General features: G+C 40.3%; 1 protein-coding gene across 5 annotated transcripts in view; it reads right to left on the bottom strand.

The window, feature by feature from the left end:
• The window catches only part of Lekr1 (leucine, glutamate and lysine rich 1), a 183,175-nt gene that overhangs the window by 107,638 nt on the left and 61,599 nt on the right, over positions 1-13,938 (bottom strand). For all 5 annotated transcript variants that reach the window (XM_006972624.4, XM_076574196.1, XM_015989713.3 and 2 more), the window contains one exon: positions 523-708. In XM_006972624.4, coding sequence (XP_006972686.1) covers positions 523-708 — 186 coding nt within the window. The remainder of the gene's footprint in view (positions 1-522; positions 709-13,938) is intronic.

The raw sequence follows: 13,938 nt of genomic DNA, 5'->3' as shown, positions 1-13,938 counted from the left end.
CGAACTGAATAGTTAAAAATGTTTGAAATGGTACATTTAAGGTCATGCATTTTATGACAACAAAAATTACAAAGCATATTACAATTCAGGGTTATATATTCAACATGAAGTTTTGAAAACCTTATCACTTTCCTCCACAAACTGTTGAAGTTTTAGAAATAAAACATTAAAAATGAAAATAAAATCTGGATTCCTCTTACACACAGCATATGCTCCATTTTCCTTTTGCAACCTAGACCAAAAATCCCCTAGGGATAATGCGACAGCAAAGTAAATCCCATTTTGTTCTGCTGAGATCGTACTTTGTACTCGAAAGGTCTCTCACATACCCACTTAATTCTGCTGCTTTCAATGGTAAGAGAGCAAGGGACAACCACAAACACAGAGCACAGACAGTTATCACGGTTGTTATCAGGCATATTTGCAAGACAAATGAATTAACACAGACTGTTATGGCGTTAAGAAGGCGGCAGACATTTCCGGTACAGCTAGCTGCTAACATCAAGAAGGAATTCTCTTTACCTAGCGCCTCCTTCTGCAGATCATAGCATCTGGCTTGCAAGTTTACTTCATGTTGTTTGGACACCTGCATCTGCTGAGACCTCAATATGGCGGCATCTGACAACAATTTGAGATTTTTCATTTCCTCTTCCAGGCATACTTTATTTCTCTGGGAAATTGTCAGACTTTTATTTAACATATCTATTTCTGTAAAGAAAATTCAAAGTTTGTAAACAGAAGACATTAAATCACAATCCTCTAAAAACTGGTTTTCTTTTAGAAAATTAGTATGTGAAAAGAAAACAACTTTTCCGAGAGTATGACCCCCTAGCCAAACGTTAGATGTAAATGCACTAGCAATTTTGAAAAGAAACAAGGAAAATGGACTGGGCTATTATAATAATGCACTTTTTTGTTTTTTGCCTTAAATTATACTTTTACATTCTCATATAAATATGAAAAGTTTAATACCTGTGGAGTCCTCTGGGTTTTGTTGAAATTGTATGACAGAGACAAGTGAATGTAAACGTGCAGCATGACCTGGTTGGTAGCATTTCTAAGATGGCTACTGGCCTGCCTTCTAAGTGGTAAGCGTGCAAAAGACCTGGAGGACAGAGCAGCTAAAACTAGCACGCTCGTGGGTGGAAAGTATTTAACAGTTAGCGAATACATTTTAATGATTCTAATGGTACTCTGTCCCCTAGAGTGAAACCAGAATTTATTGTAGTAATTCAATGCCATTACTCTCCTTCCATTTAATTTCTAAATGGCTTCACAGTTCTACTTACATTTCATATACCTTCTTGAAAAATGTCAGAGCAAATCATCCATCAGAAAAATTAACAAGTTTTCCCTTCACCAATGTTTTCAGCACTGCCAACATAAGCCACCACTAAGGTAGCAAAACACACACTAAAAATACTATGTCATTCGTACAGATCAGCTAATCACATTAATGAGGGTGTGGACTATGAAACTCTGGACAGTTTTCTAGGAAGATTACCTGGCACTGCCTTCTATGGCGAGTCCCTCCTATGTTGTGCGGTGGGTTCAGGTGTGAGTGGGTATCTCACCATGGTGGCTTGGTTTATTGCTCTACCATGTCTACACATGCAAGAAAGATCAAAGTAGAGATCCACAGGACAGATCAAGGAGCAGGCAATACATCAGCTGACAACAGCAGGGTACAGGAAAGGAGGAATTTCCTAAAGGATGGTGCACAGCACAACCAAAAATGTGGTCCAGCCAGGCTGATGGTGCACACCTTTAATACCAGCACTTGAGAGGGCAGAGGAGGCACGTACTTCTGCGTTCAAGACCAGCCTGCTCTGCACAGCCAGTTCCAAACCAATGAGAGGGACATCAAGAGATTAGAGAGCAAGATAGTGAGAGGGGAAACAAGAGAGAAAAAAGTAAGAGAGAGAGAGAGAGAGAGAGAGAGAGAGAGAGAGCGAGAGCGCTAGAGGTCGAGGGAGCTCAAGAGTGTGAGTGAGAAAGAGCAGGAGAATCTGATTCAAAGAAAACAAAGCAACAGCTCTTGACATGGGTAAAAGTCATGTGTGGGAGAAAAAAGTGGCCTTGAGAAGAGGCCAGGTAACTTTTCTCTTTTAGTTCCTTTTCTACTTGCAAATGGAAACCTAAGGAAATAAATGCATGTTTCTACTGTGGTCCAATAGTTACATTAGCTGGCATCTTACCCACTGAGAACAGCTAATATGCTTCTAAAGCTGTGGCTACGAGCCTGTTTCTGGGAGAGCGATGGCCAGCACACGAATATAGAACGCTATAAGAAACAAGGCAACCTAACAGAGTGAGACAAAGGAAACTGCTTCCTGGGTATTTTTACACCCGGGAAGGCAGCTTCCTATGGCTGAATAAACTGTCCCATACTGTAACATCTGCCCATGTTTGAGTCAGAATGACACTGCAGAGCAGGACACACATGCTGCCACCTCTTTCTCATTTGCCAAAGTGACTTTGCTTCGGCTTAGCTGGCTGATTCTGTTAGTGAGCAGTATCGTCTCTAAAATAACTCATGTCAATGTGACTTTCTATCTGACACTAAGAGGCAGAATCTGCAACACCAGCTGATTTGTGAAATATAGTCTATTTCCATGTACTCATGGAAAAGTACAGCAAGATTTCCAAACTAATAGGGACTAGAACATTCCCAACATGGCATCAGGAAATCAAACCCAGTGAAGGTAAATGAACTCAAGCATGATGAGCTAAACGCTCCTCTATCAACTGCTCATGGCATTAGAATACAATTCTGTTTTATTTCCATAATTTCACACTTGTTGGTTATCTGTCCCAATTTGTGGTTCAGAATTCTGATTCCTAGCAGGTCAATCTACACTGGTTATTGTACCCAACTTGAGACTGTTTCAGTGCAACCCAGAGAAATAATCCCATCCTCACACATTTGGCCTGCCATAGCTCACATGCTACCATAATGGAAGCCTTCTGAGCTAACCTAGATGTGGCATACCATTTCGCACACTTACTTTGTACTGATCACATGTAAGCATACAAACTGGTATTAGGGTATAGGTTAGTTTAGACCAGAGATAACAATCTATTTTATTGCCCTGTAGTTTCCACTATCATGCTATAGAAATAACAGGAGCTGTTACAGACATAAAGGCTTCTGAGTAGAGCTTCTAGATGGTTCCTAATGTGCCAGTATTTGAACATCTTGAATAAGTGTTTCAGTTTCATTTCAGAGGTAGGCATTTCGAGCTGGATAGTTTGATGCCAAACTAGGTTAAACAACTAAAACATACACCTCCCCAAAATGTTAGCAATCTAATCAGATATGCCTATTTCATTCAAATTCCATCAGTTTTATTAAAACTGTCAACTCTAACATAATTTTGTACTTGATTTCTAAAAGGTCAAGAGATATCCTGGGAGGTGGTGGTGCATGTCTTTAATCTCAGCACTCAGGAGGCAGAGGCAGATGGATCTCTGAATTCGAGGCCAGCCTGGTTTACAGAGTGAGTTTCAGGACAGCCAGGGCTACAAAGAGAAACCCTGTCTTGAAAAACCAAGAGAGAGAGAGAGGAGAGAGAGGAGAGAGGAGAGAGGAGAGAGGAGAAGAGAGAGAGAGAGAGAGAGAGAGAGAGAGAGAGAGAGAGAGAGAGAGAGACTGACTCACTCAGAGGGAAGTTGCAGCCTGGTGGTGGGATGCCTGTGTGAGGCCTTGGGTCTGATTCTTAGCACCAAATACCAACAAAATTCATTAGCTAAAGCAAGTATGAGAATACAAACTAAGTTCTTTACCTTATTAAGGTTTATTTCTGTCTTTGTAGCCTCGAGCTTAGTCAAGTGAATGTACAATTATATTGTGTCATTATGCTATTACAAGAACTCTATAACCTTATTATCAGGGAATTCCAATGTTACATTCACTGTGTGACCATTAGTTCACATAACTTTAATTTTATTACAATAATAAGAAAGGCCTTTAAAATTACAGTTATTAAATGAAGAAATCAAAAAACATGACCTTGATTTTAAAAACTCCTTTATTTTGAAACAGTTTACAGGAAGTTACAAATAGGTTTATAGAGCGGTTCCATTCCCCCTTCACTCTGCTCCCAAGAGAAGCATGTTAGACTTAACCAGCTGTGCACAAACTCATTTGTGTATACGTGCTTGTTCTACGCAACTTTAACACAAGTAGAACATTCTAGTTTGCTCTGTATGGCTGTGACAACACCCTAACAAAAAGCAACTTGGAGAGGAAAAGGTTTATTTCAGATTACAATTACAGTCCATCATAAGGGCAGGAACTCAGACACAGATCTGGAGACAGTAACTGAAGCAGAGGCCATGGAGGAATGCTCTTTCCTGGCTTGCTCCTCATGATTTGCTCACCCTGCTTTCTTACGCAAGCCAGGGACTGGCCTAGGAGTGGTGGTGCCCACAGGAGGCTGGGTCCTCCCACATCAACCAGCCATCAAGGAAATGCCTCCATAGAGTTGGCTTCAGGCCAACCTGATGGGAGCAATTCTTCCGCTGAGGTTCCTCTTCCCAGATGACTCTCTAGTTGTGTTAAGATGACAAAAAACTAACCAGGACATGCAGCTTTATAGTTACTACCACAGTCAGAACATGGGATTTATACCACCAAGTTCAAACTTGCTGTTTGCAGCGAGCTCATTCTCTAACCCACCAGAGCTAGTCCTCAGCAACTGCTCATCTTTGCTTATGCTACATAAACGGAACAATAAATGATTTTGAAATGGAACCATTTTCTGATTGGATTTGAAGTCCAACCCACAAGCTAGAATTCATGCTTGGTACCATTAACAGAGCCAAAACCCCAGAGCTGGCTGAGTTACAGACCCTAGGGAGGACCTGCAACCACTATTCTGCTAACCTGATGTAGTAATAAGCTGCTTCCTAAGTTGCATGTGCATCTCTCAGTCTGCATCAGAGAAACTCCTTTTTTCAGTAGATGGTGATTTATACAGAGACCCCAACTGGTCAATGTGCACAGAATAAGAGACATGGGGAGCTCAGCTCTAAATGGGACATCTATATCATAGTCCCTCTTTCAAAGGCCCAGGAATCATAACAGAAGGGGGGGTTGAAAAATTAGGAGCTAGAGGTATTTTCCAGACACAACAAGGCCTTTTTACACATGAACTCACAGTGCCTGTGACTACAAACACAAGATCAAGTCAGACAAAATCCCAGCAAGAATGGAGAGGGGCTCATGAAGTCCCATCCTAGCTGGAGAGCTACTGGCAGCTGTCAGTTGTTGTGGGAAAGTCAGTTTTATTTAGGGATTTGGCCCCGAGAGGCTGCCCATGACCCAGGAGATGGTCTATACCCATGCATCCACAGGCAGCACCAAGCTGACTCAGTGGCTTTTTAAAAAGAGCACCGGAGTCGGGAAAGGAAAATGGTGAGGAGGATAGGGGTAGGATTGGAGGAGAGAGTATATCTGATCAGAAGATACTACATGAGTTGTGAAATCCTCAAAGGACTAAAAAAAGGAAAAGCCTGTGAAAAGATTCTGAAATTGACTTTGTTTTAAACTGGGAAATTTTCTTTGATGTTCATTCAAGTTATTGCATGTATTAGTAAGTCCTTCCTTTTTGTGCTGATTCAGCACTGTTTGTGCTTCACCCATGGCAAAGCATCTGGACTAGTTCCAGTTGTGAGCTATCATGAGTAAACAGTTATGAACATTTAAGTATCGGTCACATGTTTCAATCCAGCCTGGATTCTGGGCTGGAGAAGAGGAAGGGAGAGGGAAAGGGGGAGGGAAGGTGAGAGGGCGGGGTGGACGGAGGGAGGGAGAGACTGATGTGAAAGAGGCAGGCATTGGTATGTAAAATGAAAAAAAATTTAAATAAAAAAAGAGCTACAAAAAAAGATGGAAAAGACAGATGAAAGCATCCCTGCTACAATTCGCATTACCTTTATCATTTTGTAAGTATCAAACTAGAATTATATTTTTAGTTTTTAAAGTGTGGAAGAGTTCATCTCACTAATTTAGAATAGCAATATCCACTAAGCGATATCCACTACAAAGCCATACGTGTAAATTAAATCTTCTACTGAAGACTTGAAATGAATTTTAATGGTGTATTTAACTCCAGTTATCTAAAAGTGTCACATTTTGCCAAGGGGCTAAAACCCCATTTCAAATGCTCTATAGCCACAAGTGACTGGTGGCTACCATACTGGACAGTACAGTAGATGTGACGCTTCCTCAGGCTTTACTGGTCTTGGCTTTTGAGGATCTTATGTTCAATTTATTTTCTCAAAGCTTGAAGGTGTGAATGTTGTGTGTTCCTATATCCACTAGAACATCTGCTAGATCTGAAGTACATTCAGAGCAGCCAGCTGTAAGAAGAGCAGGATCAGCACCTTTCATGTTTTGCACCCACTTGTCCCAATCGGTACACAGTGCCCAGGGGCTGAGATCATGTAGATAGTAGTGAGCAGGGAGGAAGAAACCTCTCCCCATTGCAAGATCTCTACTGCATACACCCACGGGTTGTGTGCACTCACCTCTTGTCTGGCAACTGAGTATGCTGTCCTTGTGTGTGCATTTCCACCTCCCAGCTTTGGAAGAAAGCCCTGTTCTTTTTCTCAGAGACTACAGCCTAGCAGAGGATAGACAGTAAACAACAACACAAATCAACGAGTTGACAAGCAGACTCCCAACAGTGACACATATTATTTAGTATGAAACAACGGATAGAGACATTTAGATAGGGAGGCTGTAAAACATTCCTCGACGATCTCCCGGAGGAGGTGACATGTAAACCAAAACATAAATCTCAAGGATCAACAGGGCCTTCCTCAGTTTCCCTTGGTGAACTGGAAGTACTCCTTCTAGGATAGCTTTCCATCATACTCATTTTTAATGGCATCCTTTGAGGAGCGGGTGTTCTTAATCTTGGGGTTTATCAATTTTTGTTCTTTTGTAGGTCTTGGTGTATTCCCATTTAATGTCTTCCTTCAGAGTTTTAAAGTTTTCATTGTAGACATCTTTCACTTTTGCTTAGATTTATTCCAAGGTGTTATTAATCTATCGTGCATGTGGCCATCACCCTGATTTCTTTTTCAGCATGTCTGTAATTTGTCTGTAGGAAGACTACTAAATTTTGTATGTAAATTTGTATCCTGCCTCTTTACTGGAAATGTTGATCATTTTTGGAGTTTTCTGGGGAAGTCTTTAGGGTCATATCATCTGAAAATAAGGGTTCTGTGGCTTCTCTGTTTGTATCTATTGTATTTCCTTGGCTTGTCTTATTGCTCTAAGACTTTGAGCATTACATGGAGTAGGAGTAGGGAAAGTGGCAGCAAAGTCTTGTTCCTGGTTTTAATGAGAATGTTTCAATTCTTCTCCCTTAAAGCATGATGTTGGTTATAGCTTTGTCATATATAGCCTTTCAGCTACATTCCTGTTATGTTTCATATTATGTTATTATGTCCTCCACACCCTTATTATCACTGGTACTTTTGTCATGAAATGATTCTGTCAAATGAAATGCTCATGTGGTTTCTGTCCTTGAGTTAGTTTATGCTGTAGGTTACACTTACTAATTTGTGTTTGTTGAACCATCTTTACTTTTCTGGAACAAGTCCAACTCGATCTCTTTTTCAGGTGCTCTTGTATTCAGTTTGCAAGATTTTGTTGAGGATTTTTGTATCTTTGTTCATCAGGGAGAGTGGTTTTATAGTTTCCTTTGTACTGTATCTTTTTCTCTTTTGGTATTAAAGTAATACTGACTTTGTAAAAACGATTCTCAAATGTTTCTTCTATTTTAAGGAATTTGAGAAGCATTGGTTTTACCTTCCTTAAAAGTCTGGTAGAATTCTGTAGTGACTCCATCTGGACTTAAACATTTTTTTTTAATTGGGAGACTTTTAAAATATGTTTTCAAAATTGCTTTAATCTCATTGCTTTTTATACAGTTCTACTTAAATAACTGATCTCTTCTTGGTTTAACTTGATATTCCAGATAAATCTATAAATTCATTAATTTTTCAGGTTTTCCAACTTAGTAGAATATACATTTTTGAAGTTTGTCCTTTTGATCCTGAACGTCACTGCTCTTTGGTCTAATGTTTCATTTTTCATCCCTAATTTCATTATTTTATTAATCTGGGTGTTTTATCTCTTTCTCTTAAGCAGGCCAAAGATTTGTCAATTTTATTTATCTTTTTTTGTTTTTGTTTATTAGACAGGGTCTCATTATGTAGTCTTGACTGGCCTGGAACTCACTACATAGACCAGGCTGGCCTCAAACTCACGGAGATATACCTGTGGGCCACCACATCTAGCCCAACTCCTTATTTCATTGATTTCCTATTTTTTTCACTTAATTCATTAATTTCATTAATTAAGTAGTTTCATCTCTGGTCTTAATTAATTTCATTAATTTCTCCCACCTAGTACTTTTGGATTTAGTTTGTTCTTTTTCCATCGCCTTAAGATGGATCATTACTTACCTGTGCTCTCTCTGATTATTTAAATGTCTTTATATTATACATACAAACTTCCCTCTTAGAACTGCTTTTACTGTATCCTATAGGTTTTGCTATGCTGTTTTTCTTCTATTCTAGGAACTTTTAAATTTTCTTGATTTCCTCAATGATGTAACCATCATCATTCAATAGTGTGTTGTTTAATTTTCATGATGTAGTTCCTTTTGCTATTGATTTCTAGCTTTAATCAGTGCGGTCAAACAGAGAACAAGAAGTTATTTCAGTTTTCCTAGATTTGCTGAAAACTGTTTTTGTATCCCAGTATGTGGTCTATTTGAAACAAAGCCCCACTGACTGCTGAGAGAAGAGCTATTGTGTAGCGTTTGGGTGAAATGTTCTCTAGAGGTTTCAGTCCATTTAACTCCAGTGTTTCTCTGCTTTTTGTCCACATGACATGTCTACTGGTGAGAGTGAGTATTGACATAACCTACTGTGCTGGTGTTAGTCTCTGTGTTTCTATCTAGTAGTATTTGTTCTATGAAAGTGAATACACCCAAGTCGGAAGCAGGTATGTTTAGAACTGTAATGTCCTCTTGATATATTGCCACCTTGGTCAGCATGAAGTTACCTTCTGATTAGTCTTGATTTGAAATATTCTTCATCAGATATTAGAATACCAATACTTGCTTGGTTCCTGTTTGAATACCCTTTTCCATTCTTTTACCCCAAGACAGTGTTTATCTTTGTTAGTGAGGTATGTTTACTGTATACAGCAAAAAGATAATTCTGTTTTCTAATCCAGTCAGCTAGACTGTGTCTTTTGATTAGGAAAGTAAGAGCATTATACTCAGAGTTATGAAAGGTATGTATTAATACATACCATTTTGCCAATTTTGTAGTGTTTAGTGTTTTATTCCTACTCTGCTTTACCACAGCCTTAGCATCATTAATGCCTCTGTAGTCTCTTAGACATGTTTTTCCTTCTCCTGAATCCAAAGTATTCCTTTGGACTGGCTTGGTGTTCTGGAATCCTCTTAGTATGCATTTAACTTTTCCTTCAAATATGACAGATAATTTTGGCATAAGAGTAGTCTGCGATGGCATCTGTAGTCTTAGAACTTGAAATACACTGCTCTAAGCCCTTATGGCTTTCATTCCAATAGGTGACTTGGTCTTCTCTTGTAGCTTTCAATACACTTCCTTTATCATGTTTATTTAGTATTTGAACTATTACATGACTAGAGAAGTGTTTTCTGGTCCTGTCTATTTGGTACTATAATTTATATTATAATAAGGAAGTAAAGGAAAAGAATGAGAAAAGGAAAATATAAAGGAATGAAAGGGAAGTAAATGCGATGAGGATGTAAAGCAGAGTAGAGAGTGCCTGATAGCAGACTGGTAGACAAACACACAGAGTAATCTGAAAACCTAACTGAACAATACACATACAAAAGCAAAACTACCACGAGACATATATTCGAGACTGGAGATTAAGAAAACAGAAAAGAAGAAGTAGAAAGAAATGTATGGTGTTAGCACTGACACAGTCGTGTCGAGGTGGAACGTCGCCTTCCTACATTGCTGTCACTCAAGCTGAATCCACTGGATGTTGGGTCAACTGGGGGCCACTCCCTCTGTAGCCTTGGAGTTCCATGTCCTTCTGGTGTGTGGTGAAGGAGAGGCTGTAAGTCCTTCTCGGGTGCCTCTTTCAGACACCTGCACTCTACCCTCACTTCTGAGGCCGAGGGACTGCTGTGTGTGGACAGTGCCACTCTTGAGGTTTTGACTCCTCCCTCCAAGGTAGCTGACTCACTCAGATGGTCACTGATGCCAGAGGACCTGTATGTAGCTGGGTGCTGATCCCCATGCACCCAGCCTGCTCCCCTGTCGAGATCTCCCTGGCTTAATAAGTTCATTTGCAGACCCTGTCTTTTGCAAGGAAGCAGCTTATTGTGCATTAACTTGACTGTTTTCTTTCACCAAGTTTCAGTGGTTGCTGTATGATGAAACTTTTTGTTGTTGTTGTTTTGCTTTGTTTTTCAAGATAGGGTTTCTCTATGTAGTTTTGGCTGTCTAAACACTTGCTCTGTAGACCAGGCTGGCCTGGAACTCACAGTGATCTGCCTGCATCTGCCTCATGAGTGTTGGGTTTAAAGGCATATACCACCATGACAAAACTTCTTATGGGGAGATGTAACACACAAATCTACTCACTCCAGATAGGGAGCCTACGACAGACCAAAGTAGGGATACCAGCGAAGTTCAAATTGATAAACCATGAGTTTTATTGGGGTTACTTACACGAACAGAAATGACTTAGACAGCTGCGTCACCAAGGCGCACCCCAGCCTGGGTGACAGCTCACAAAAGCAGGAAACCTAGAGCACAGCCTGTAGGCAGCTCAACAGGTTGGAGAAAGTTCTCTCCAAGTGACTGATCTAAATCTGCTTTTCCCAGGCAGCTGGTCTGGTCTCAGAGTCTTTTTGTATCTTGGCTTGTCTGAAAGTCTTTTCTGTAGCTTTTCTTGTGTACTTTCGCAATGAGGAGACTGGGGAATCTGGTCAGTGTGGGGGACTTCCTGAAGCTATTCTGAGTTGTTTGCCTCCCTGCTTAAAGAGCTTTTCTATAAGATGGAATGGTTTAATCTCTGAGTAAGGTGATACACAAAAGTGACAAGCATCTTTTTTAAAAAAGATTGGTTTTTATTTTGTGTATATTGGTGTTTTGCTTACATGTATGTCTGTGTACCACAGGTATACAGTGCCCATGGAGGCTAGAAAAGCTGTCAGATTCCCTGGAACTGGAGTTACAGCTGACTGTTGGTACCATGTGGGTGCTGGAAACCCAACCCGGGTCCTCTGTGCAAGAGCAACAAAGCCTCTTAACCTCTGAGCCATCTTCCACTTCCAACACGACGAGCCTTCTAATGCATCGTTTTACCCAGAAGTCCAGGTTGTGTAGCATTCTTAATCCTTTGATATCATTTCAATGATGTTTATTAGTATCTCCCCAGTAGTCTATTGCAAGAAACTACTCTTTGCTCATGCAGAATGAACTCATCTGTTAAAATTTTATCACAAGAAATGTAGCAGCAGTGCGATCACATCTTAGTCCTGCTGTGCTGGTTATTTTTGTTTTGTTTTGTTTTGTCAATGTAACACAAGTTAGACACTGGGAAAAGGGAGCATCAACTGAGAAAATGCCTGTAGGCATATCTGTGGGGCATTTTCTTGATTAATGATTAATGTCGGAGGGCCCAGCCCATTTGTAGGTAATGTAGTCCAGTAGGCCTGAGTTGCATACAAAGCAAACTGTGCTGGTCATGGAGAGGAAAGCAGCAAACAGCACTGCTCCATGGCTTCTGCTTCAGTTCCCAACACTGAGTTCCTGCCTTGAGTTCCTTCCCTTTATAAGCGGTTGAAAGCTATCAAATGAAAGAGGGCCTTTCCTCTCCAAGTTGCTTTGGTCTCAGTGTTTATCACAGTTCTAGAAAGCCAACTAGGACAACAGTTATTTCTACGTTGTCTACAACTACTTCTTCCACTAATGTATTGAGATCTCTATGCCATGCCGGTTACAATTAACTTCTTCTAAATTTTGGTTAATATTGATATTTTGACATGAATCCTGAATGTTCTTCATGCATCTATATGGTAAAGCCTAAGGATAATATTTATTCTTAATGACATCTACACTAGGGAATCATTTCCAGAGGTTTTTAGTTTACTATGTCAAGATAAATCAGAGAAGCCGCTTTCCTTGATAATGATAAATATAAAATTTATAGACAGTGAGACTTGAAGTCAAATCACTCCCTGATCCTTAGGCTGTAAAATGGCTGGTGCCAATTTAACAGGCATGAAAACATTACTAATCTCATTAAATTCCATTAGAGTTCTTGGGTGAAGTTATACTTCGAAAGGAATTTGTTTGTTTTTCCTTTGAGACTATATCTCAGCATGCTACCCAAGAGAGCCTTGAATTCCTTGAATATGTTATCCCCAAGCTTTCATGCCACTGGAGGAGGAGGCATGTACCACCAGGCTGAGATCATTTTACTGAGCAACAGTTATCAACAGTAGGCTTTAAAGAGTCAGGAAACTATTTTGTAAACAGATGTGCTGTCATCCCAGGAGCTTTGTTGTTCCACTGACAGAGAAGAAGCAGAGCAGATTTCATATGATTCTCAAAGAGTCCCAGGATTTGAAGGATGACAGATGAAAAGGGGGCTTCTATGTCAAGTCAGCTTTTATTGGCACCTAACAAGACAGTCAGCCTGTCCTTTGAGCCTTTGGAGCCAGACAACGCCTTTTCCAGCTATGAAAAGTCCTAAATTTTAGTGTCCTTTTCTAGCATAAAGCTGTTTCATTGAAAGCCTGGTATTTAAGTGTGATGGTGGATCTGGGTAAACCAGAAGTTCATGGTCATCCTTAGCCACACAGGGAGTTCAAGGCTGACATGAGTTAGAAACTCTGTCCCCCAAAGAAAGCCTGTTGTTTATTGAGACTACCTACATCAGTTGTCTTAACCAGATGTTCCAGATGATTTGATGCAGCTTCCAAGTCAGCACTTGCTCCTGTCTTGCACACTTATCTTATGAAGACATTTTCCCCCTCAAATCTCCTGAACCAACTTCTGTTAGCTTCAAATTTTTCTCTTATACTTTTCTAACTTCTCTCAACCTTCATGAACTGAAGGCTGGGACTTGCTCTAAGTTAAACTTTAACTTAAGAGAATGTTGTGGGTGAAAGCTTTATCAGTAATAAATTAGTAACAAAGTTGTTTTTCTTCTGTGTGTTCACTCCTGGTTTCCCTCAAGAACTTTTTCTTTGCATTCACAACTTGTAAATTTGTTTCAGTCCTTTTGACCTATCTTGGCTTTTGACTTCCTAAGCTTAATCATTGTAGCTCTTGATTTAAAGGAAAGAGATTTACAACTCTTCCATTTTCTCCAACCCTTAGCATCCACTGTGGGGTTATTAATTGATCTAATGTTGGTACTGACATTTTTTCCCCAGATAATAAGTTTCCCCACTGACAGAATGAGCCAGATTACAAGTATAACAACAGGCCTATTGAGAACAAAGCGACTCCCAGGTGGTTCACTGGCCTCAGAGAAAGAGGCCAGAGAAGTGATGCCCCTGAGCCAAGGCAGGGAGGTTTTATAGACCTTAGGCAAGGGGTGATGACGTGCCAGCCAGGAGCTGGGACTGTGCCCAAGTATGGTCAAAAGCTAGGTCCCTGGGTGGGCACTTGTGTGTCATTTCTTTGTTCAGTTTTCTCAGGAAAGGTGGGGTTGGGAGAAGTGGGCAAATGAGGTTTCCAGCTTGTGCAAGCTGGAAGCTCCAAACAAACAGGTATTTCTGTTTCAGGAAAGACGAAAGCCCAAAAGAGAGTGGAGAGTGGAATGGCTGGTTTTGAAGCAGTCTGAACAGAGAATTTGTTAAAGCTAAGTATACCTTCTTACATGGGTGGGGT

The sequence above is a fragment of the Peromyscus maniculatus genome, chromosome 6 (genome assembly GCF_049852395.1).
Source record: "Peromyscus maniculatus bairdii isolate BWxNUB_F1_BW_parent chromosome 6, HU_Pman_BW_mat_3.1, whole genome shotgun sequence".
Lineage (NCBI taxonomy): Eukaryota > Metazoa > Chordata > Mammalia > Rodentia > Cricetidae > Peromyscus > Peromyscus maniculatus.
This window is presented reverse-complemented; position numbering and strand designations above follow the sequence as displayed.